Source organism: Nothobranchius furzeri, chromosome 11, assembly GCF_043380555.1.
Source record: "Nothobranchius furzeri strain GRZ-AD chromosome 11, NfurGRZ-RIMD1, whole genome shotgun sequence".
In the NCBI taxonomy this organism is placed as follows: domain Eukaryota; kingdom Metazoa; phylum Chordata; class Actinopteri; order Cyprinodontiformes; family Nothobranchiidae; genus Nothobranchius; species Nothobranchius furzeri.
In genome coordinates this window covers 70,714,087-70,740,147 of record NC_091751.1, presented here as the reverse complement: position 1 = coordinate 70,740,147, position 26,061 = coordinate 70,714,087, and the positions used below count along the sequence as shown (strand labels likewise).

Sequence of the window (26,061 nt, the reverse complement as noted above, 5' to 3'; positions counted from 1 at the left end):
AGGTGGAAATCATCTGTAACGCGTCCAATCTCAACTTTACGCTGTTTTTTTATGATTTTATTTAGGTTCCAGCTAAAACTATTATCATTGAATCTTTGGACATCGTCACCATCACCGTCCCGCCGGCCTTACCAGCAGCCATGACCGCTGGTGTCGTGTACGCTCAGCGACGACTGAAACGTGCTGGCGTGTTCTGCATCAGCCCCCAGAGGATCAACATGTGTGGCCAGCTCAACCTGGTCTGCTTTGACAAGGTAGCCCGATTCTCTCGTTGTTTTACCGCGGTTGACCGAGTTGGGGTTAATTTCTCCAGACAGAGTTGTGATTATGCACTGTTCAACACTTTTATGTTCATGAAATATCATTATTACTCCCAGATGTGGTACATAATCCAGATCCAGCTGCTTGTGACTTCAGAGTGTTTAGTTAAACTCTTTATTGCGTAAATGTTTTAATGTTTCTGTTCACTGAGTAAAACAAATGAATGTTATTGTAGTAAAACCTTGAAGCTGAACGTTTTATGTTATGTGGTAAATAAACTTATTGTTTATCCTTTAACTGAACAACAACTGGAAAACTTCTACTTTTGGGTCTGGGAACTTCCAGTATTATCAAACATTTCCTGCATAAATACGGATTATGAGAAATGACTCTGGGTCCGAGTTTATGACCCATGTTTCCTGCTGGGATCCATGTTGTTGCTAAACTCTTGACAGGTTATACCAACACCAAACAGCACCATCTTTTTTCCCATGATGCATTTTCACCTTCTATTAATAAGCTGCCAAAGGCATTGGATCCTAGGGGTAGTACGCTCTATGCGAGTTAAGCTTGGTTTATGATTGACGCATTCACTTTCCGCGCGGTGATGCGGCTCGCGGATGGAACGCGCTTCGCAACTCGCAGCGTTTATGGTTCATGAGGCTCGTCTCTGCGGTGAGCCAATATTCTCCCAAACTGTAGGGGGCAGCATGGAGCTCTACGGCATGCATCCAACACTACACCATAGTAGAAGTAGAAATTACTGTTTACAACATGGCATTTCAGCATTTTTAACAGCGTCCTCGTCTTTTCCGACAGTGCGGGCTATTTCTCTCCAAGAATTATTAACAACATGTTGATCACGGTGATCTCTTGAGAGCTGAATCATACAAATGTCTGTGTTTACGAACCTCTGCCATACTAGTTCTTGCCGGTCCGCCATGTTTTTCCGCGTCCGTCCGTCCGCGTGGTTAGAAATTGGTGCGCGTTGCGGAAATTCTGGGCCGTGCGGAGACGTGGTTGTTAAAATGATGCAAAATGACGCAACTTTTCCGCACGGAGCCGTGCGGACCTCACGGACGCGTCAAGCATAAACCAACCTTTACTAGGTCCGCCACCAGTGAACCTTTGCCGTTGCCTGCCTTTAGGAATTCTTACGGCCAGAGGTCGTTCTTTTATGCATGGACTAAAGTTTGGAATGAAACTCCCCATGGCATCAGGGCTGCACCAACATTACCTCAGTTCAAACGAGAATTCATCTCCCCTCTGTTGGACGGTTTCACCTGTAAACACTGCTGAAGGTGGAGTTGCAACGTCTTGCTGCCTTTTCTGGATCATGGGTGTTTGCATGATTGCTTCGTGTTGCTTTAGTGTGTATGCTTGTGAGGTTGCAGTTTGATGCTCTGCAGAACAGGAACCTGCAGTTTAAAACTGAGTCAGGCCCGATTGTTTTTAATCTTTTCCTGTTTAATAAAGTTTTGAAATGAAATGAGCTCCGATACAGAAAATGAGTTTAAGAGCCTAAATCCACATTCTCACAGCCTGGATTGGTACAGCTTGTTGTTTCTGGTCCCATAGACTGGCACTCTCACTGAGGACGGATTGGACCTGTGGGGAGTTCAGAGGGTAGAAGACAGCAGGTAGGACAGAAGCTTCTTATGTTTATTTATTTTTTACATCATGACGAAAACCCCAAGAGTTTGTAAAACATCAACCACAGAGGTTTTACAGAACAGTTACCCATAACCCCGACAAAAACTCTAACTGGGATAACTGGTAAAGAAAATAAACCTAACTTTTACAAGGTGCTTCATAAGTTCACCTCACTTCATAATTGAGCTAGTTTATGTGTTTTTCCCGTGGTGTGTTTCTTGTCACACACAACAAACACAACAAATGAAATAACATGTTACTACTAACCAGCTGAGAGGGTTACACCTGCTGATTGTCTGGGGGAGGGGTTACCTGAAGGTTGTGTGTCTTGATCATGACCTAGTTCAGCACTCTAGCCAGATATCGGTCTCCGGTAACGGATCTTCAGCTAGCTTGGAGCCACTCCGTAGCTATTGATGTTTATGTTTCCTGCATCCCAGAATGCAACACACATCTGGTTACAGGAGGATGTTTACACACCATAAATAAACCAAGAACACTGTTAGGTAATTTGATTTTATCCCATATTACCTTAAAGGACGACACACCCTTTGATAGAGAGAGAGAGAGAGTAAATTGATTATTTGTAATGTCCATGTGCATGACTCAACCAGCCCCCACTCTGCTCCAGCCTCAGCCTTTCTCTGTATACCTGCATTCTTCAATTATCTGGTAGATAATATTTAACCTCCATAACCCTGGAACCTGAAATAAACACACATGACAACAAGGAAGACATTTTACCCTGAGTCTCCAGAACACGGAGAGTTAACGCAGAGAAACCTCCTCCGAGGCTTCCCCACGTCACTCCCCCTGTGCTCCCAGTTCTTCAGGGGCTTTATTCACCAACGGGTGGGGGGAGAAGGCGGACCTTCTCAAGTTGCAGAGGTACAGAGTCTTCTCAATTAACATCCTTGCTCTACCTTTCATGAACAGCAACAGTTGGCCATCTTTTAGGCCTCAAAAAGGTACAATTATAAAAATACCCAACAAACACCTCCCCTGAAGGGTCTCAGTCTGGTTCTTTAGTTCTTCGTCCCGTTGAGATTCCTGTCTTCTCACCTGCTGAGGAACTGCATGGAGAGAAAAATTCAGCCAGGCTTACATTTAGACGGTATGAACGAATGCAGGTGTGAACGTGTCCTTAGTGCTGGGAATGATTTTAAAATTCCTATAATTCACATCAAAGACACATGACCAACTATTGCATTCACATGCATCTGCTGGAATCAGACATGTGCAAAGCGGCACAGGAACACAGAGTAAACAGATTAACGAGTAACTAAAACCCAAAGTAACTTTTTTGGCTCATGAGCTGTGTAATTGGGTCTTTACTAATGTAATCCTTCTGTGCATTTTTGACTTGTTTGTGTAAACTGGATTAAATCTAGAATCTAGGTCTTAAAACATCTTAGTCCTGCCCCCTGTGGGTTGAACAGCGGCTACTGCATTTTAAATTTGCGATTGACTGGGGCTGGAACAATTTCACGTCATTGGTACAGTCTCCTCCCCCTCCCCCCTCCCAGGATGGAAATTCCCCACACATGGCCATGCCACTCCGTGCCTCCTGGCAACGCCCACTTTCATAGCTTCGTCTTCGTCTTCGTCTTCCTCCGCTTATCCGGGTCCGGGTCGCGGGGGCAGCATCCCAACTAGGGAGCTCCAGGCCGTCCTCTCCCCGGCCTTGTCCACCAGCTCCTCCGGCAGGACCCCAAGGCGTTCCCGGACCAGATTGGAGATGTAACCTCTCCAACGTGTCCTGGGTCGACCCGGGGGCCTTCTGCCGGCAGGACATGCCCGAAACACCTCCCCGGGGAGGCGTCCAGGAGGCATCCTGACCAGATGCCCAAACCACCTCAACTGGCTCCTTTAGATCCGGAGGAGCAGCGGTTCTACTCCGAGTCCCTCCCGAATGTCCGAGCTCCTCACCCTATCTCTAAGGCTGAGCCCGGCCACCCTACGGAGGAAACTCATTTCGGCCGCTTGTATCCGCGATCTCGTTCTTTCGGTCATTACCCAAAGCTCATGACCATAGGTGAGGATTGGGACGTAGATCGACCGGTAAATCGAGAGCCTGGCCTTCTGGCTCAGCTCCCTCTTCCCCACGACAGATCGACTCAGCGTCCGCATCACTGCAGACGCCGAACCAATCCGCCTGTCGATCTCCCGATCCCTCCTACCCTCACTCGTGAACAAGACCCCGAGATACTTAAACTCCTCCACTTGAGGTAGGACCTCTCCCCCGACCCGGAGGTGGCAAGCCACCCTTTTCCGGTCGAGAACCATGGTCTCAGATTTGGAGGTGCTGATCCTCATCCCAGCCGCTTCACATTCGGCCGCGAACCTACCCAGCAAGAGCTGAAGGTCAGAGCTGGATGAAGCTAGGAGGACCACATCATCCGCAAAAAGCAGAGACGAGATTCTCCTGCCACCAAACTCGACACACTCCACACCACGGCTGCGTCTAGAAATTCTGTCCATAAAAGTGATGAACAGAACCGGTGACAAAGGGCAGCCCTGGCGGAGTCCAACCCTCACTGGGAACAGGTCCGACTTACTACCGGCTATGCGGACCAAACTCACGCTCCTCTGGTAAAGGGACTGAATGGCCCTTAACAGAAAGCCACCCACCCCATACTCCTGGAGCGTCCCCCACAGGGTGCCCCTGGGGACACGGTCATAAGCCTTCTCCAAATCCACAAAGCACATGTGGATTGGTTGGGCAAACTCCCATGCCCCCTCCATCACCCTTGCAAGGGTATAGAGCTGGTCCACAGTTCCACGGCCAGGACGAAAACCACATTGCTCCTCCTCTATCTGAGATTCAACTATCGATCGGACCCTCCTCTCCAGTACCTTGGCGTAGACCTTTCCAGGGAGGCTGAGGAGTGTGATCCCCCTATAGTTGGAACACACCCTCAGGTCACCCTTCTTAAAGATGGGGACCACCACCCCGGTCTGCCACTCCCTAGGAACTGCCCCCGATGACCACGCAATGTTGTAGAGACGTGTCAACCATGACAGCCCTACAACATCTATAGCCTTGAGATACCCAGGACGAACCTCATCCGCCCCCGGGGCTCCGCCGCTATGTAGTTGTTTGACTACCTCAGCAACTTCTGCCCCCGAGATCGGACAGTCCATCCCCAGGCCTCCCAGCTCTGGTTCCTCCTCGGAATGCGCATTGGTGGGATTGAGGAGCTCCTCAAAGTATTCCTTCCACCGTCCGACTATAGCCTCAGTTGACGTCAGCAGCTCCCCATCCCCACTGTAAACAGTGTGAGCGAGTTGCTGCCTTCCTCTCCTGAGGCGCCGGACAGTTTGCCAGAACCTCTTTGGAGCCGATCGATAGTCTTTCTCCATGGCCTCACCAAACTCCTCCCACGCCCAAGATTTTGCCTCGGCAACTGCCACTGCTGCACCCCGCTTGGCTATCCGGTACCTGTCTGCTGCCTCCGGAGACCCACAGACCAGCCACGCCCTGTAGGCCTCCTTCTTCAGCCTGACGGCTCCCCGAACCTCTGGTGTCCACCAGCGGGTACGGGGGTTGCCACCACGACTGGCACCGGCCACCTTACGACCACAGCTAGCAACAGCCGCCTCAACAATCGCAGAGTGGAACAAGGCCCACTCGGACTCAATGTCCCCCACTGCTCTCGGGACGTGGTCAAAGCTCTGCCGGAGGTGGGAGTTGAAGACCGTCTTGACAGGTTCTTCTGCCAGGCGTTCCCAGCAGACCCTCACTATGCGTTTGGGTCTACCAGGTCTACGCGCATGTTCCCTTGCCATCTGATCCAACTCACCACCAGGTGGTGATCAGTTGACAGCTCCGCCCCTCTCTTCACTCGGGTGTCCAAAACATACGGCCGCAGGTCCGATGATACGACTACAAAATCTATCATCGACCTGTGACCTAGGCTGCCCTGGTACCAAGTGTACCGGTGGGCATCCTTATGTTCGAACATGGTGTTCGTTATGGCCAAACTGCGGCTTGCACAGAAGTCCAATAACAAAACACCGCTCGAGTTCAGATTAGGTGGGCCGTTCCTCCCAATCACACCCCTCCAGGTCAAGCTGTCATTGCCCACGTGAGCATTGAAGTCCCCCAGCAGGACAATGGAGTCCCCTGATGGAGCACTATCTAGCACTCGTCCCAGGGACTCCAAAAAGGGTGGGTACTCTGAACTGATATTTGGCCCATAAGCACAAACAACAGTCAGGACCCGTTCCCCGACCCGAAGGCGCAAGGAAGCTACCCTCTTGTCCCCCGGGGTAAACCCCAACACACAGGCAGAGAGTCTCGGGGCTAACAAAAAGCCAACCCCAGCCCTCCGCCTCTCACCCGGAGCAACTCCAGCAAAGTAGAGTGTCCAACCCCTCTCCAGGTCTCGGGTTCCAGAGCCAATGCAATGTGTCGAGGTGAGTCCGACTATATCTAGCCGGTACCGCTCAACCTCTGCCACAAGCTCCGGCTCCTTCCCCGCCAGCGAGGTGACGTTCCATGTCCCAAAAACTAGTTTTCTTGTCCGGGGATTGGACCGCCAAGGCTCCCGCCTTGGTCTGCCACCCGATTCGCATTGCACCGGACCCTTCATGTTCCTCCTGCGGGTGGTGGGTCCACAGTTGGACGAGCCCATGTATCCGGTTCGGGCTGGGCCCGGCCGGGCCCCATGGGTGAAAGCCCGGCCACCAGGCGCTCGCTCACGGGCCCCAACCCCAGGCCTGGCTCCAGGGTGGGACCCCGGTAGCCCTCCGGGCCGGGTACTCCGACTCTTCGTTTTAACCGCCATGAAAGATCCTTCGAACCGTTCTTTGTCTCACCCTTCACCTAAGACCAATTTGTCATGGGAGACCCTACCAGGGGCACTAAGTGCCCCAGACAACATAGCTCCTAGGATCATTAGGGCACTCAAACTCCTCCACCACGATAAGGTGACGGTCCAAGGAGGAGTGACTTTCATAGCATTTTTCAAATCGTTTATGATTGCTTTCTGGCCATGTTTCTTTTTTGATTATTTGATGTATCCTAATGTAAATACTGCCTGACCTGACCTTGACTTGAGTGTACGTTTACACCTTGCCACCTAAACAAATTCCTAGTAGATGAGCCTCTCACCTACATGGCAAAAAATCTGATTCTGATGTTGAACACTTCGAATGCTAGGTAGACCGAAATCAGATAGTACAGACAGAACCGTGAGAGAGAATGAATGTTTTCAGACTAGCCTGTGATCTGGTTTGAGGAGCCTGGTGCAGTGACCTCACCTTGGTTTCCAACAACAGCAATATTTCAGGGGAGTTGGCCGACCAATCAGGGCCTGGCAGAGTAGAGCCATTCCAGTTTTATGGGATGATTAATTTTGATGGCAGCCAGGTATATTGGGTTATTCTAGTGTAGCTGGAGCCATAGACCCTTTTACTGTTTGTAAACAATATGACGCCAGAGAGAATGCGCGCGCAGCTTGGTGACAGAGAACGGCGTTGTGTCAGGCATTATCAAGCTACGCTGCGGGGTTATCACCGGCAAATCTTGAATGTTATATTATTAAACTCACTTTAACGAATGGCAACAGACTCCCGGATCCCTGTGGCATTACGGAATGGGTGGAAGATGTAGGTGCGTGGCCGGATATCACCCAGTGGCCCGATATATATATACGTTTTTAGTGGAGAGGCCCAGTAAGTACACACGTGAGAAGCTACGGGCATACAAATCGTTAGATGCATACAACTATGTTGTCTGTGGCCACGTACAGAAAGTAAAATATCACCACATAGACTCTGAGTTTTGCGTCTTGAAGGCAGAAGTCCTTCCTAGCCAAAGACAAGGACACAAGACTGCTACATACGAGGCTTGGGTCATAGTAAACAAACCAGAGAACTACGTACCTGCATGGCAGGGTGAGTATAGCATAGGTTTCTTTTTTTAGCGTGCTCAGAGTACAATCGTGTTAATTTTAGAGAGATACAGTTTATACTAATATGCAGTGGGAAAATACAGATGAATTAAATGAAATGTTAATTTGAAGCATGAAATAAAGCGTATAAATTTATATGCAATCTTAGTACATAATTACCTTACCTGATATAAAATGGGCGCTACAAACTCGAGCATTTCGGATCGTGTTTTCCGTCGAGTTTTCATCAACCCTTTTGATGGCCTGCAGCCACAGACGCCTCCGATTTTGTTGAAATGGATGTGCTCCCATCGGAATTCTGTAAAGTTTCAGTCCACTGCTTGAAGAGAAGCGATTCTGGCATCCATACACGCAACAACCCGACATTTTTATGTGCTCAGAACTTCAAAACAAAGGGTTTAAAACGCTGTTTTAGTATCGAGTGTGAATGAGGAAGCCTTCACTCTCGTTGCCAGGCTGCGCGCGCAACTTTTGATGACGTAGGTAGTAAAAGGGTCTATTGATAACTTAAACTCACCATCACAGAATTTGTGTGTTTATGTTAAAGGGAATCATTAATGTAAAAGTTATGGCAAACATGCCCTAGGTGAGGAATGAGACTAAGTGCAGCCCAAAAAGCCCTTATGATGACCAACATATATGGGAACAGCATTCCCTTGCCTGGAGGCAGGTCATCAAGGCTTCTCTCTGGAGCCAGGCCTGGAGTTGGGGCACGTTGGCGAGTGCCTGGTGGCCGGGCTTTCACTCATGGAGCACGGCTGGGCACGGCCCAAAGAGGAGACGTGGACTGGAAACTGTTTCCTTGAGGGTTGGATTTTCTACCACTCTAGAGTTGATCCCACTGAGAGGCGCCAAGCTGGGGTGGGTATTCTAGTTACCCCCCATCTTGGTTCCTGTATGTTGGGGTTTACCCCAGTGAATGAGAGGGTAGCCTCCCTCCGCCTATGTGTGGGGGGACCAGTCCTGACTGTGGTTTGTGCTTATGCACCAAACTGCAAGTCAGATTACTGACCCTTTTTAGAGTCCCTGGAGGGGGTGCTGGAGAGCGCTTCTTCTGGTGACTTCCTCCTTCTCTTCAATGCTCCTGTGGGCAACGACAGTGAGACTCAATGTCAATGCGCCTGGCCTTGTGAGGCGATGTCTTGCGAGACCAGGCGCCTTGCTTACGAGGACACTGTTCTTCCTTGGTCAAAGAAAACGGTTAAATGAAACAGACTTGCATCACGTGACCGCGGCTTCCACGGCGGTAACGTAACGTCACGTGACACAGGAGATAATGTTATGTTTTATACGTATTAGTTTCAATATAAATATATAACGAGACTTTTACTTTTTAAATTGTGTATGTTTGTCAAATTAAATATATAAGTGAGTTACTACCCAATAGCCACCAAAGCTGCAACTACTAAGCTATTAACCAACCATAGATAACTTCTTGGGATCTAAAAAAAACATTTTAAATTAGCTGACTTACTTTTAAACTTGAAAATTGTCCCCGAAGTAGCTGCCGGCTTCTGATGCGCCGTTCTTTTGAAAATACTGCGGTGTATTGTGGGTAATTTTTGACGAAGTCTAGGCTACAAGCCACCTCCCGTGCGTCCTTGCTCAGCTAGCTAAACGGCTAACAAACAGAACACACCCCTCGGTAGAGCATGAACATTGGAACCGATTGGAACACGTCTTGGTGGCTCCTGATGACGTATCTCCTAGGCAACCGAGGCGAGGCCAAGACATCAAGGCAAGGTTCCTTGACATTGAGAAACACCCTGAGTCTTTGTTATTAGACTTCTGTGCTCATCATGGATTGTCCATAATAGACACCATATGTGCTCTTGGCACCAGGAAACCTTAGGTCACAGCTCGATGATCGACTTTGTTGTCTTGTCATCTTATCTGTGACTGTATGTCTTGGACTCTCTGGTGAAGAGAGGGGCAGAGCTATCAACTGGCTTCGATGGTGGGAGAGGATGCCGATCAGACTCGGCAGGCCCAAACAAATTGTGAGAGTCTGCTGGGAACATCTGGCAGAGTCTCCTGTCAGAAGGAGCTGCAATTTCCTAGCCTGACCAGTCACCCCCATGCTTCCTTATGGGAATCATTGGGTCTGGGAACTCTTCTATTCAAATAACCCCTCCCCCTAAGAATTCCAACTGAGCCAATCAACGCTTGGTTTATGCTTGACACATTCACTTTCCGCACGGTGATGCGGCTCGCGGATGGAACGCGCTTCACAACTCGCAGCGTTTATGGTTCGTGCGGCTCGTCTCTGCGGTGAGCCAATATTCTCCCAAACTGTAGGGGGCAGCATGGAGCTCTACGGCATGCATCCAACACTACACCATAGTAGAAGTAAAAATTACTGTTGTTTACAACACGACATTCTAGCATTTTTAACAGCGTTCTCGTCTTTTCTGACAGTGCAAGCTATTTCTCTCCAAGAATTATTAACAACATGTTGATCACGGTGATCTCTGAGAGCTGAATCATACAAATGTCTGTATTTACCAACCTCTGCCATACTAGTTCTTGCCGGTCCGCCATGTTTTTCCGCGTCCGACCGTCCGCGTGGTTAGAAAGTTTCCGAGGTGCGCGTTGCGGAAATTCTGGGCCGTGCGGAGGCGCGGTGGAGGGGCGTGATTGTTAAAATGACGCAAAATGACGCAACTTTTCCGCGCGGACCTCGCGGACGCGTCAAGCATAAACCAACCTTAAGCAGCATACGTCACACACAGCAACACTCAGTTTCTTACAAACAATGAAGACAGCTTCTGAAGCGGAGTTCGCTGCGGCGCTTTCCTCTGTTCTAAATGACTTGGACATGTATTTAAAACCACAACCAGAAGTGCTAAAATCCTTTCTTTTAAAAAAGATGTTTGCGCCATTGCCAGACGCCATTTTTGACTCCAGCTAAAAAAAAATTCAGCGTCCCGCGGTACAATCGGCATTACTTTCGTTTTTCTGAGAGGTTACTTTTGAGCTGGTTAGTCCCGCCCCTTATGTGCCTCTCTGCCTGTGCAATATCGTCCGTCCAACCACTAAAATGTGCATTTTGGTTTGTAAACGAGAACGCCCCCTCCAAAAACGGGAACACTCCCTTCTTCTTATTCGCTCCTGAAATGTTACTTCACCTCAGAAATTTCAAAATAAGATATTTTCTCCGCTCATCTATCTATGCAGTTATTGATCATCTTTACTCACCCTGCCCTTTCATTTTGTGTTGCTGGTTTGACGTGAGCGCGCTCCACGCTCTCTTAACCTAAATCTGCATTTAAGTCCCGCCTCCTGCTTTATCCACAATTTACACAAACATTAAACTCGAAACGGGCGACAAGGAATTAATTTGAAATTGGAGACTGTCAAAAAGGCGGGACACAGACTTTTCTCCTCTACTTCGGACTGTCTCATGAGAAGCTCACCTGAAGCAGCGCAGCTAGACAGGAAGAAGCCAGTGGCTTAAAAAAAGTAAATATTAAATGTTTCATGATATTTAAATTCATTTCAAACTATGATTATAGCTAGTATAAGTGCGCAAATTAAGGCTGTATATCTCACACTTTACATTGTTTTACCATAGTATAACGGGTTAAGGTTTGTTAGGGTTGGACTTTTATGTTGAAGGGGATTTTCTTGGCCGGTTGTGTGAAGAGTTCCGATTAGGTTTTCTAGAAAGAAAAAACGAGATAGTTTGAAAGGAGATCATTAAAGTGACAGTGTGTAGTTTCCCTGGTGATGGGGGACAGTACATACGTAAATCATTGCAAGCAAGCATTGTTTTTGTGTTCAAAAATATCTTACCAACAGATGGCCATTAGGGTCAAAAATCCTTAGGAGTGCAACTTCCAGCAAAATAACAAGAACATCAGATTCCCTTTCATCACTGGCAATGAGTGGAGGTAAATGTGTAAAGCAACAATGTTTATTAATGGTGAAAGTTTTGTAACCATTTGTTACAAATCAGTAAATGCATTTTGTCCTCACAGACTTCCGTAGAAGGAAACATGGCATCCAATATGGTGTTGCCCAGAGACTTAGACCAAACTCCATTTATTTTAGAACGGATTTTTATGGTTATGAAACATGGTTATGAAACTTTCAATATTTTTCAACAACTGGATATCTTTTAAGTCATTTGCTACAACATTTCAATGGATATTTCCAGAGATTAATGGTAAAAACTACATATTGTCACTTTAACTTTTTTTTTTTTTTTTTTGGAGTTAAGGTGTGGGCTGTGGCCAACAATAGCCCAGAATAAAGATCTGAAACAGAAAGAACAAGTTGGAGTCAATCAATCAATCAACCAATCAATCAATCAATCAATTAGACTTTATTGTCACTTCAGCCATATATGGTTTGTACACAGTGAGGCGAAACAACGTTCCTCCAGGACCAAGGCGCTACATGCAACATAAATTTACAACATAAAATAACAGGGAAATCACTAAACTATCTAACTAAGGACAGAACAGACTGACCTAACATGACATGTCCTCTCTAAGTAGGTAGTACAAAGGAAAAAAGAAAAACCGTGAACATACTTAGTATGTAGGTGGTAAAGAATCATAAAAAAACATGCAAAGAAAACATGAGTGTGTGTGTGTGCGTGTGCGCATGCGCGCGTTTATCAGTCCAGCCCCTTTATGTTGAGGAGCCGATTGGCTTGTGGAAAGAAGCTGTTGCACAGTCTGGATGTGTGTGCCCGAATGCTTCGGTACCTTCTTCCAGATGGCAGGAGGTTGAAGAGTGTGTGAAAGGGGTGTGACCAATCAGCCACAATGCTGGTGGCTTTGCGGATGCAGCATGTGGTGTAGATGTCCTTAATTGAGGGGAGAGAGACTCCGATGATCTTCTCTGCTGTTCCCACTATCCGCTGTAGTGTCTTGCAGTCAGAGATGGCACAGTTACCAAACCAGGCAGTGATACAACTGTCCACAAGGGTTTGCCCAGAGAGATCTTTGCCCACATCGATTTTAATGGGCCCTACATGGGTTTTAAGAGGGTTCAGAATGTTTGTGGCGCCAACGTGGAAACGGCGGACTGGTTAATATAGCATCTGATCTCAAGACACCTGAAGATATTAGAAGTCTAGTCCATGTTTTCTTTGCAGGGATTCAAAAGGTTGCAGTGCCCCTTGTGGATAAAAGGATGATAGTCAGACGACCCAGTTAAAATCCTATTCTTAAGTCTATCATCATGCTGATAAAGTCTGATTCATATTCACACCGTCTTAGAATTTTTGAAGCATCTTCCAAGCTACAGATCCTAATTGCTTCAGTCCATGCAGCTGTCATTACACATGAAATGGGTTCGCGAGTCATGTTGATCTTTTTCTGCAATTTGATGTCTGCTAATAAGGCCCTAACTGGTATTGTTTTAATATTTGTCCCCGCCACATTCCTTAGTGTAAGCTGAAGAACACAAACAATTTAATGGTCTCAACTGTGCACCTTGTAAACAAGGCAGACCCCCACCTCCCATATCTTTCTTCTATTGTAAGGTCTTGTACTCGAATCTGGATTTTATTCCCTTTTCAAATATATGTTGACAGTAGTCTTTCCCACACTACAAACTGTTTTTGAGGTATGAAAATTGGTAAACACTGGAACCAGTAGAGCAGTTGAGGGAGAATATTTAATCTAATTGAATCAGTGTAGGTCTAAAAATGTATAGTATTTCATCTTTGCATATCTGATTGTGTTGCTATATTAAGAGAGCCATTGGGTTAGGGTTAGGGTTAGGGTTAACCCTAACCCTAACCCACTTCATACATTTTAGAGAATTCTCAGAGAAGGACCACCCCTAGATATCTGACACTGCCCACTTGCCATTTTCATATAATCATCCTTTATTTCTTCTGATGGGTCAAAGTTCAAAGTTAATACCCTGTCATACATCTGTTTGGGTGTTTGTTGCTGTCTTTAGTTCAGTGGATATTTTGTCTTAGTAGGAAACACAAGAGCTTGTAGATGAAGACCCAGGAAAGGGTTTTAGTTGCGTTTTCAACCCGAGTGCAAATAATGTAATGCTCAAATGTTTTTTATTGTTTGTCTCCATCACAGATTTTGTCCTCCAGAGTCTGAAGTAGTTGAGGAACATATGGTGAGCACCACGTTTGTGGCCTGCATGGCCACCTGCCACTCGCTGACTAAGATAGAGGGAGAGCTCTCTGGAGACCCGTTAGACCTGAAAATGTTTGCTGCTACAGGCTGGGTGAGTGGTGGTGTATGGCATGTGCTTTGAGCTGTTGGGACACACACATCCACAAAAATTACTAGACTTCTTCTGCCTCATCAGTTTTCCTCCTGATTTCCTTCATCGTAGTACTTTGGCTTATTGTCTCACTTAGATCTTAGAGGAGCCAACAGAAGATGAGACGGCGCTCCACAATCCATTGATGCCAACGGTGGTTCGACCTCCCAAGAGCCCAAAAGCTGAAGCCAACCAGAATCAGGTATAAATTAGAGGGTGGAATGGGAAAATATTTCCTTTGCTTTCCTAACCCACTCTCATTGTAAAATAAATCATCTTATCCCAATCCCAGAAAGCAAGGAGAGATAGTTACCTGCCATCCCAATCCCAATAAAATTAATCCCACTCCTAACCTTAACCCAGCAGGTATGTTTAAGGTGTGGTGATTCTAAACAAAACAAAACAAAAACAATCACACCGTTAGGTAATTCCACTCCCAGAAAACTGTGTAAAACTTCAGACTTCCCTGACCGTGGATGTAATTTTCACTTTAGCAGTGCAGGGGGGGTCTGTGCAGTATGTTCTAATGGGAAACAGGCTTCAACACTAACTGTTGTTTTTCGCTTGGTCCTAGAGCTCAACCGGTGTCCATTTAATATAAAGTAATATTGTTTTTGGATGGTAGAAAGTGCAGGGGTCAAAACTTGACTTTGGACAAAGTGGGGGGGGGGGGGGGGGCATGTCCCCCCCTATCCCCCCCAAAAATTACGTCCATGTCCCTGACAGAGTTTTTTTTGTCAAATGTGGCGGCTCACGGCTACGCATTGCGAGATGACTTTTGGAGCTGGTCATGTGACTTATAGTGACAAATCAGCTGCAAGTCCAATGTTTACAAAAACTTTTGAGCCATGCCCTCCAAACTGGCAGTTGTGTCTCACACGTGTGACAGTGTGAGCGTCCTGTCACTGTGTCTCGATTGATCATGCGCCCTGGCTACTTGGCCAAGGGGATGTCCCTTTCGCTGACTGGTTAGCGCGCGTGACTCTCACCTGGGAGTCTGGGGATCGAATCCCGCCCGGGCCTTCGTTTCTCCTCCTTGCCACACGCGGAACGTTTTTTAACTACGTGGTACAATTTCCTCGCGGGATTCAGATTTGTAACAGTTTAAAATTTGGTTTTGTAGTGACCTCTAACCTTTATATATTATACATATTTTTATTGTGACAATCTGTTGAAACCATTTTAAAAAAACAACAAACAATGTGATTTTCTGCTAAATTCAGAAAATGAGTATTAGACAGTCCCTTTGATTTAGAAAATAAACCAACAGAATTAATCAGAAAATTATGAGATCTTATTAGGAATTATTCTGAAACAACAAAAACATCAAAATACTTATGAAAAGAGCTGTTTACCTCCTACTCGGCCAGGACATGAATATGATAATGAGCTGTTAGCTGATTGGTTGAATCCTCAGAAGGCCTTCGACTCAGCCCCAGACCCCCCACAATCCTGGGAATTTTATGAAGCCAACATGGAAGAGGCAAACATTGCAGTTCCACTCTCAGTCACTAGGGGCTGGCACCAGAAGTGAGCAAATCCTCGTTTAATCTCACGTTTTAAATGCCAGCTTCGCAGCAGAAGTAAACATGTTTACAGCCGGATTCAAAACAACATTTTAGGTTTAAAGGTGAACTATGTAATAATTGGACAATCAAATAATCACAAAACAGTCCACTGTGACTGTCACATTGCAGGGAAGGTTTCAGTTATAAAGCTTTCCTTATCAGCCGGCTAGGGGGTTGCCATGTTTTCCCTTACAAAGCATGAAGTTCAGCTTAGGGAATATGAGTGACTTTAACATGAGAAAAGTTGATGCGTATACCGAGTATATGAAAATAAATGGGAAAAGAGTTCAGTTTGAGACTGACACCGGACGCAGTCTAACCGTTATGAGCGAAAAGACATTTCAAGCAACATGGAGATTTAATAAATGTCCTCAGATTAACCCAGTCAAGATTAAGTTATAAACTTACACTGGAGATGCAGTGAAAGTGGTGGGAGCCGCACAAGTGAGAGTGAAATATAAAACTCAAAGAGCCAAACTCCCCCTACTGGTCGTGAAAGGAGACAGACCTACCTTCTCAGATAGAAGCTGGCTGGAGGAACTTAAACTAAGTTGGGAGGAAATAAAAGCTCGACACTCGGACCGACAAATACATCATGTCTCGGTGGAGAAAAATAACAAACAGGAGGAGAGTTTACAAAACATCTTGAGAAACCATGAGGAAGTTTTCAAGGAGGAGTTGGGCACTTTAAAGGGCACAATAGCTACCATCCATGTGAAAGAGGATACAGTTCCACATTTTTATCGTCCCACATCGATTCCTTGTGCTATGAGAGCTAAGGTGGACAATGAAATTGACAGGTTGCTGAAGGACAAGGTATCAAACCAGTGAAGTACTCGGAGTGGGCAGCACCGGTTGTATCTATTTTAAAACCAGAGGGCTCGGTTGGGGTTGATTGTGTGGAGTTTACAAATTAACTGTCAATATAGCGTCAACTTTGGAGCAATACCCGATAGCCAGAGTGGAGGATTTGTTGAAATCTCTGTTTAAAGGTGTTCCGTTTTCTAAGTTAGAGTCATGCATGCCAGCAAATACTCAAGGACGAGAACTCGAAAAGGTATCTCACAGTAAACATGCACCGAGGGTTGTTTACGTACAACAGACTTCCATTTAGTGTGGCTTCAGCCCCCGCAATCTTTCAAAGAACTATGGAGAGCTTGCTAAATGGAATACCCATGGTGGCCGTGTACCTGGATGATGTTTTGGTCCGTGGAGTGGATACAGCTGATCATCTCAAGAACTTGGATGCAGTACCGACAAGACTAAGTGAGGCAGAACTTTGGTCGAAGAGGAACAAATGTGTTTTCCTGAGAGACGAAGTGGAGTACCTAGGGTACAGAGTGGACGCACAAGGATTACACCCCTTGGATAAGAAAGTTAAAGCAATCCACGAGGCTCCCACACCAAAGAATGTAAGTGAACTTAAATCTTTTTTGGGACTGATAAACTATTATGACAAATTTCTTCCAAACCTGGCTACCACATTGGCACCGTTGCACGAGTTATTACGACAAAATGCCACATGGAAATAGCGAAAAGAACAAGAGGAAGCATTTGAAGCAGCTAAAGAGTTGTTGCATTCATCGGATGTGCTTGAGCATTACTCAGCTGACCGAGAGTTCATTTTGTCATGCGATGCGTCACTCTACAGAGTGGGTGCAGTTTTATCTCACATCATGGAAGATGGAAGTGAAAGACCCATTGGATTTGCTTCTCATACCTTACAACCAGCCGAAACCAGATATTCGCAGTTGGCTAAGAAAGGACTTGCAGTCATTTTTGGAACAGAGAAGTTCCACAAGAATGTGTATGGTCGCTGCTTCACAGTGTGCACGGATCATAAACCATTGATCTACTTGTTCATCGAGAAGAAAGCTATTCCTCAAATGGGATCACCAAGAGTGCAACGTTGGGCTGTGAAGTTGAGTGCATACAAGTACAACATGGTGTACAAACCAGGCAAACATCACGCAAATGCGGATGCGTTGAGCCGACTGCCGGTTCTGGTCACGTTAAAAGGAGAGGAGAAAGCTGAGCAAGTGTTAATGATGGATGTTTTGGAGGGGTCACTTATAAATGTGGAACAGATCAAGAGGTGGACTTCCAAAGACCTGTTTTATCTCAAGTCTATGAATACCTGTTAAAAGGATAGCCTAACTGTGACATGGATGATCCGAACTTGAAACCGTATTTTAAGAGAAAAATGGAGTTGAGTGTAAGAGATGGCTGTATTCTCTGGGGTGCTCGTATGGTTATTCCCCCTAAGGGACGAGGGGTAATGCTGAAGTTGTTACATCAAACTCACACAGGAATGACTAAAATGAAAGGGCTGGCGAGATCGTACATGTGGTGACCGGGAATGGACCAAGATGTGGAGAGAACAGTTTAAGCTTGTTCCCAATGCCAAGAACATCCGAAGGAACCTGTCTCCGCACGATTACATCCTTGAGAGTGGCCTGAATCTCCTTGGTCCCGGATTCATGTGGATTACGCTGGACCGTTTCTGGGAGAAATGTTTCTCATTATCGTGGATGCTCATTCCAAGTGGTTGAACATTTACCCTACTAAAACTAGTGCCTCCCAATTTACCATTGAGAAACTTACACAAAGTTTTAATATGTATGGAATACCAAAAATGCTGGTGTCTGATAATGGAACGTGTTTCACCAGTGCAGAATTTGAGATTTTCATGAAACAAAATGGTATCAAGCATGTGAGATCTGCACCTTTCCATCCTTCTTCTAATTGGTTAGCTGAGAGGGTGGTACAAACCTTTAAAGATGGAATGAAGGAACTGAAGGAAGAAACCATTCAAACTAGACTGTCCCGATACTTGTTTAGCTACAGGATTACTCCTCATGCTACAATTGGGTTGTCCCCAGCTGAACTCATGTCTGTAAACTGAGGTCTACTTTGGATTTGGTTGTTCCGGATCTGAAAACCAAAGTTCGCAACAAACAGCTGAAACAGAGAACAGATCATGACCCTCATTGCAAGGTGAGAGGATTTACTCCGGGAGATGATGTGCTTATAAGGAATTATTACTATGCACCAAAATGGATCCTTGGAATTATCCAGTCTGTGACTGGACCTTTATCTTACAGTGTTGGTGTTGGAACAGGACATGTGGTGAAAAGACACGTAGATCAAGTAAGAGCTCGGGTGACCGACCCGGGGTTACTTGAAGAGAGGGAGAGAGAAGGGATGTGAGGGTTCCAGACACTACACAGGAGGAGGTTGAAGGTTCTGGAGCAGCACCCGTGCCGTGATCTGAGGAGAGAAGTTCTGATGTTAAGGACTTACCTGTAATGTCACCTACCTTGGGAACTCCGTCTGACCCTGTGTTGGTGAAAGTACTGGAATCAAGACGTTCAGAGAGAGAGCGAAGAACACCTGGTTATCTGAAGGACTTTGTAAGATAATGTGTATAACCATGAGTGGTTAAAGGCTTAGGTGAGTTACGTCACATAGTAGTTATGTTTGTTTATGAAAACATTTACGGTTAAAAGGGAGTGAGTTTTGCTTAAAGGTGGTGGGAAATGTAAGGGTGGGGGGCAGTGGGCTCCCAGCCCGTGCTTGGGAGGGGCCTGTCCCTGCAACGAGGCGGCTGAGACGAAACGGTGCAATACAAATGATGGATACTGGATGAGGCAAGCACTTCTATAACTTGTGTTCAGAGGAGAGGGGACTCTGTTCTTAATAATTACTCTCATGCGGATTTATTTTACTCCTCCCTGGGCTGCCATCATATTGTGGTGGAGGGTTTTGAGTGTCTCAGTGATCCTAGGAGCTAAGCTGTCTGAGGCTTTATGCCTCTGATAGGGTCACCCATGGCAAACAGGTCCTAGGTGGGGGATCAGACAAAGTGTAGCCCACAGAGCCCTTATGATGAATAATACAAATGGAAACAGTGTTCCCTCTCATGGACATGGGTCACCGGGGTCCCTCTCTGGAGCCAGGGCTGGAGGTGGAGCACATTGGCGAGCACCTGGTTGCCAGGCTTTCAGCCATGTAGCCCGGCCGTGCATAGCCCAAAGAAGAAGCGCGGGTCCCCCTTCCCATGGGCTCACCACCTGTGGGAGGGGCCAAAGGGGTCGGGGTGCAATATGTGATGGGTGATGGCCGAAGGCAGGGACCTTGGCAGTCTGATCCTCGGCTGTAGAAGCTGGCTCTTGGTACGTGGACTGGTACTTCTCTTGGTACTTCTCTGATGGGAAAGGAGCCTGAGTTGGTGTGCAAGGTTAAGAGGTTCTCAACCTAGTCGGACTCACCTCGATGCATGGCTCTGGCTCCGGAACCAATTTTCTTGAGAGAGGCTGGACATACTACAACTCTGAAATTGCCCTGACTGAGATGCGCTGAGCAGGGGTGGGCTAACTAGTTGTCTTGGTGCCTGTATGTTGAGGTTTACCCCGGTGAATGAGAGGGTAGCCTCCCCTCGCCTACGTGTGGGGGGATGGGTCCTGACTGTTGTCTGTGTTTATGCACCAAACTGCAGTTCAGACTACCCACCCTTTTTGGAGTCCTTGGAGGAGGTGGTGGAGAGTGCTCTTTCCTGTGACTCCCTCATTCTGCTGGGGGTATTTAATTGTCCATAATGAACACCATGTTCAGACATAAAGGTGCCCGTATGTACTCTTGGCACCAGGATACCTTAGGCCGCAGCTCAATGATTGACTTTGTTGTCATCTCATCTGATCTGCGGCCGCATGTCTTGGACACTTGGGTGAAGAGGGGCGGAGCTCTCAACTGACCACTACCTAGTGGTGAGTTGAATTCAATGGTAGTGGAGGATGCCGGTCAAACCTGGCAGGCCCAAACGTATTGTAAAGGTCTGCTGGGAACATATTTCAGAGTCTCCTGTCAGAAGAAGTCTAAATTCCCACCTCCAACATCGAAAATATTCTGGGAGAGGCAGGGGACATTTAGTCCGAGTGAGCCGTGTTCCATGCTTCAATTGTCAAGGCAGCCGACCAGAGCTGCGGCCACAGGGTTGTTGATGCCTGCCATGGTGGCAATCCTCGAACCTGCTGGTGGACACCGACAGTTACAGATGCCATCAAGCTGAAGAAAGAGTCCTGTCGGGTCTTTTGGCCTGTGGGGCTCCAGAGGCAGCTGTTGAGTACTGGCAGGCCAAGCAGAATGTGGCTTGGGTGGTTACAGAAACATGGGCATGGACGGAGCATGTTTGGTGAGACCATGGAGCAAGACTTTCATACAGCTTTGGGGAGATTCAGGTCCACCATCCGGTTCCTCAGGAGGGGAAAGCAGTCTTCTACCAACACTGTTTATAGGGTTAGGGTGGGTGGAATACTTCAAAGACCGCCTCAATCCCCCTGGCATGTCTTCCAGTGAGGAAGCAGAGTCCTGGTACCTTAGGTTCGGCTCTCCAATCTCTGATGCTGGGCCCCGGGGGGTGGACATGATTTGCCCAGAGTTCCTTGTGGATCTGGATGCTGTAGAGTTGTGTTGGTTGACGCGGATCCGCAATATCGCATGAACATCGGGGGCAGTTCCACTGGATTGGCAGACCGGGGTGGTGGTTACCCCAGTAGATCGGGCTCGTTTCCATGTGAGAGTTGTACTCCGCCGAGGCTGCCCTTTGTCACCGATTCTGTTCATAACTTAATGGGCAGGATTTCTAGGTGCCGCCAAGGTGTTGAGGGGATCCTTTTTTGTGGCCCAAGGATTGAGTCCGATGACGTGGCCCAGTTGGCTTCATCAGAACGCGATCTCCAGCTCTCACTGAAGAGGTTCGCAGCCAGGTATGAAGCAGCTGGGATGACAATTACCTTCTCTAAATTCAAGACTTGAGTCTGAAAAATGGTAGAATACCTTCTCCAGGTCAGGGATGAGGTCCTGCAGTGGAGTATTTTGGGGTCTTGTTTACGAGTGATGAAATATGAAATATCAATCTGATGGATCTTTGAATATTTTAACCAGAAGATCAGAACTTTTTATTGCAGGGATTAAGCGACACTTCGTATTAACTCCAAGGAAAGAGAGAGAGAGTCAGGTTTATAATAGTTAAGAAAGTTATTTCTACACAATTTAAACTAGACTAACTTAAACACTCTGTGTTGGACTAAGGTGGAGTGAGACGTGATGAATGATGATGTGTGTGTGTGGAATGTTATTCAGAACCAGCGGATCCGGAGAAGCATTTAGTTCTGAGTGGGAGTGAATATTTCACTCTAAACTTTAGTAGGAGATTTATAACACACATGAAACGCCATCTGTCGGTCTACGTACCCCAGGGGAAGCCCACGTTAGATCCAGAATGTCGAGGTCCTCTTGGACCCTCTTTGGTACTGAAGCTGGAAGAAAGGCAGCGGTGCCAACCAAACTAGTCTTGGAATGCTTCCAGGTCACGACAGGTTCACTGGCATCTCCAAGACCCTGAAGGGGTCGTGAGGTTCAGCTTTTATTCTGAAGGAACCGTTGCAGTCAGGTGTAACTTGCAACAGATTTTATCCAGCTTGTCGAGGTTCTTTTGGCTGAAGAGGAAGTCCGGATGGCCGGTCCGAGACTTCTCTAGAACGCTTGAACTAAAGAAAAGGTGGCGTGGGATAGTTTTTATAATTGTCATATTTTGGTTTACTGGCGAATCATAATTTGACATGAAAAAGAGGGTTTATACAAACACCACAGAAAACCACGCCCCGCCCCAGAAACGAAGGTTCTGATTGGATCAGACAAAAGGAAATGTGTCGTGTGACTTTAACATTACGTGTCATCAGTGTCTAGTGCAAATGTCCAGGATTATAATATCAAGTAATAACATTGTCATTTCACAGATTGATTGAACATTGGGCTCACATTATTATTGGTAATAACAGAGTTGTTGATTATGTATTTATCAGAATAGTTCCTCGTTTTCGCTTGGTAAAGCAGGTCAGATGAGCAGAGTGCATGAAAGACCTTGGCCACTATCTCATGTAGATTAGCCTGTCGGAGACTTTATGTCTCTGCTCGAGCAGACGCAGCAGATCATGACCGTTAGGTCATAAACAGGACATTCATGCTACAAAAGTAAATGACATAATTTGATCATCTCTCCAACCCGGAGCCACCATTCTCCAAAATTTCTCCAAATTTCCCCCTGGACAATATTGCTAAACCATCATTTACTGAGCCTGAAACAAGATCAAGTTTCTACCCATGTTATGGACTCTCAGCATCGAGGATTCTTTCGAGCGGAGAAGATGAACAGAGGCAGAGCGCTCATGCGCTCCACCGGCATCTGCGTCTTGCGCACGGCCACAGTAACATCCTCAAAGCGGCGCCACCAAAATACATTTAACACACGATCGTTCATAACTGCTGTGGTACTTTCTGTCTTTTATCCGTGGCCGACGCGCGTCCCTGCTACACTCATCACCCGTGCTCCACGGCCGCGGTCAGGCAGCGTTTTTTTCTGGAGAACTATCCCGCATCTCCCTGTGGCAGATGCAGGACCAGAGACAGACAGGACAGGATAATTACAGGAAAACAAAACAAAGGGCTTGGAAAGGAAAATGTAGGTAGATTTATCCCACTGCACGTTTTAACGTTATAAAGCAAATATTATTTATTAGCTCATAATATTCATATATTCCATACATTCAGATCACCTTCAAAACTCGGTCCTACTGAGGGCCGTATCAAAGCATTTGGGGGCCATGCCAGTGAGGTGTCCCTTATTTATTTTTTTGGGGAGTTGGCAATCCTAGTTCAACTGATGCTGTGGAAAATGACATTTACATAGAATAACATAAGCTAACTGTGCTAGATTTATTTCCTGTTCATTGTTTACACAACAGACTTTTTCCAACAACGTTTTTAACAGAAACTAGATTTCATTTTAGGTTTTCTCAGTTAAAGACAGTATTCAGTGATTTTACACACAAGTTATGCACTTTCTAAATAAAACAAACCTCTCTTGTATATTTTTGCATGTTCATTGCTTGCTTTTTCTGGAAATAAAAAAAATGAATAGTGATTCATTTTTTTCAGATTTTTGAGTAATTAGTTAATTTTAATCGATCCCGGGCCTTAATCAATCAGATATAATATTATAATGCCATAGATTCTTTATTATACATTCATACCAGCCTGATGCTTTTAAATATGAAATATCAAAACTTTTATTCTGGGGTCATGCCCCCGAGCCCCCGAGAGTAGGTCAACACTTTTTCACCTCTGATACCACATACCTTTACCTGTACAAGAACTGGAAGATATTTCAGATGCACCTTTAGGGACAGTCAAAAAGGTGGGGGTCGATAAAGTGGTGTGTGTTTGTGTGTGTGGTTGTGGGGGGAGGGGGTCAAATATGTGTCTGCATAGTGAAACCTTAACATTCACTCCACAGTCCTGTGAGATCGGGATCGTGCGTCAGTTCCCATTTTCCTCGGCACTCCAAAGGATGAGCGTGGTGGTCCGGAGGCTGGGGGAAAAACAAATGGAGGCCTTCCTGAAGGGAGCGCCAGAGGTCGTGGCCAGCCTTTGTAAACCACTCACAGGTCAGACACTCGTTCAGCTGTGTGTTGAAGCTTTGGGATCCACACTTCTCTATGTTTTCAGGCATCTCTGTACGTTTGATCCCATGTGGGTGTGGTTCTGTCCTTCAGTCCCTCAGAATTTCTCTGACAGCCTGGAGAGCTACACGAGGCAGGGCTTCAGGGTTATCGCCCTGGCACACCGACAGCTAGAGTCCAAACTATCATGGCACAAAGTCCAGAACCTCAGCAGGTATGTCTGTAATGTCAGATAATCACTGGACACGTGGCTCCTCCCCCTTTCTTCTATTGCCTGACATGTTTGATGTTTGTTTTATTTTCTGATGACGTTTTTATCTCATCTTTAAGAAGTCATCGTGGTGTCTGACCAGGTTTGAATGCACCTGTCTGACTCACAACTACTGATGGTTTAGTTTTGGTCAATCTAAAATAACAGGTCTGAAGCAGAGAGAATCACATATTAACATCCCATAATATAAGCACAAACAGAAGTGTGTGGAAAACGTGGGACAAGATCATAAACCCATCTGAACCCATTGGATGGGATTTGTAGATACCTGATCTTCTCTGAGGATCTCTCCCAACCAAATCCCTTCCAATCCGGAGGGAGTATTCCATCATGGTCTCGGATTTGAACGAGCAGTCTCCTGGCTCAAACCGCCCGGGTGCTTGCTGACGGCTTCACTGCTTAAAGACGCCTAAAACACACCCTCCTCTTCATGAACTGGATCGCTGGCATCAAACTGGACTAGGAGCTCCTACCTTGGATGTGTAGAGATCACAACTGACCTTAGCACCCTCCACAAAGGTGAAGGTCTGTTAAACTGATCCAGGACTCAAAACCCACGCTGCTCCTGAATATAAAATTCAACAATCAGTTGAAGCGTTCTCTCCAAATTCCTGAAGGAAGTTGAGAAGAGGGATCCATCTGATCGTCTCTAGTTCCCCTTTTTAAAACTGGGATCCCCGTCCTGATGATTCATGGAACAATGAAGATATGTCAAACAATCACATCCCTACAGCATCCAGAGCCTTCAGCATCTCAGGATGCTCCCCACTCCACCATTTAACTCCCTCAGAGACCTCCACCTTTTTGATGGACTTGTCTTGCTCCAGGTTTTCAGATTCTGCCTCTTCAGTGGAGGACATGAGGACCAAACCAAAGAGATCCATCTGGGTCACCAGCTCCCCACCAAACCAAACCCATCCTGAGTTGTTGAACTGTAAACCAGAATCTTCTTCTCAACCAAAGTCCCTCTGTAGTGGACTGGATTAGGTATCTGTACCATCTCAGTCTCAACAGGTAAATGAAACTGTTGTGTGTTGTTTGTTTGTTTGTTTAAGGGACCTGATTGAGACCAACATGAACTTCCTGGGTTTGATCATCATGCAAAACAAAATCAAAGTGGAGACAGCTGGTGCTTTACGTGAACTACAGCGAGCCAACATCCGCCTTCTGATGGTCACAGGTAACCTCCGTGATGGTGTTGGGTTGAGGTTACTGCAACAATTCACTGGTGTCGTCTTCCTTGTCTGCCAGGTGACAACATGCTGACGGCCATCTCTGTGGCTCGAGACTGTGGGATGATCCACGCTGATGAGAGAGTCATCATAGCGGATGCTGCTCCTCCTAAAGACTCCCGCCCTGCCAGTATCACCTGGCGTTACACTAACAACGCCACTCGAACCATCAAGGACCATCAGGTGGGTCTAACAGAGACAACACATACAATAGAAGTGGGGATGTCCAGAGCCGATCGGAAATCGGTCCTGATCAAGTGGTTTCAGACTCGATCCGAATCTGACGTTACCTCCTGATCCGGACTCGGATACAGGGTTCAAATGACGGGGAAACCGGTTCACCTGAAAGGATAACGGGTGCCCCTAGAAGCCTTCGACCTACACACCCAG

At 46.5% G+C, this 26,061-nt stretch overlaps 1 protein-coding gene across 9 annotated transcripts in view; it reads left to right on the top strand.

Moving 5' to 3' along the window:
* LOC107397019 (polyamine-transporting ATPase 13A3) overlaps positions 1-26,061 on the top strand; it is a 54,630-nt gene that overhangs the window by 18,542 nt on the left and 10,027 nt on the right. For all 9 annotated transcript variants that reach the window (XR_008559890.2, XR_011515529.1, XM_054734431.2 and 6 more), the window contains 8 exons: positions 66-254; positions 1,840-1,901; positions 13,892-14,042; positions 14,179-14,283; positions 24,003-24,153; positions 24,262-24,382; positions 25,495-25,619; positions 25,691-25,854. Coding sequence is in view for 7 of the 9 variants with exons in the window: in XM_054734431.2 (XP_054590406.2) it covers positions 66-254; positions 1,840-1,901; positions 13,892-14,042; positions 14,179-14,283; positions 24,003-24,153; positions 24,262-24,382; positions 25,495-25,619; positions 25,691-25,854 (1,068 nt within the window). In the remaining 2 variants the exon portion in view is untranslated. The remainder of the gene's footprint in view (positions 1-65; positions 255-1,839; positions 1,902-13,891; positions 14,043-14,178; positions 14,284-24,002; positions 24,154-24,261; positions 24,383-25,494; positions 25,620-25,690; positions 25,855-26,061) is intronic.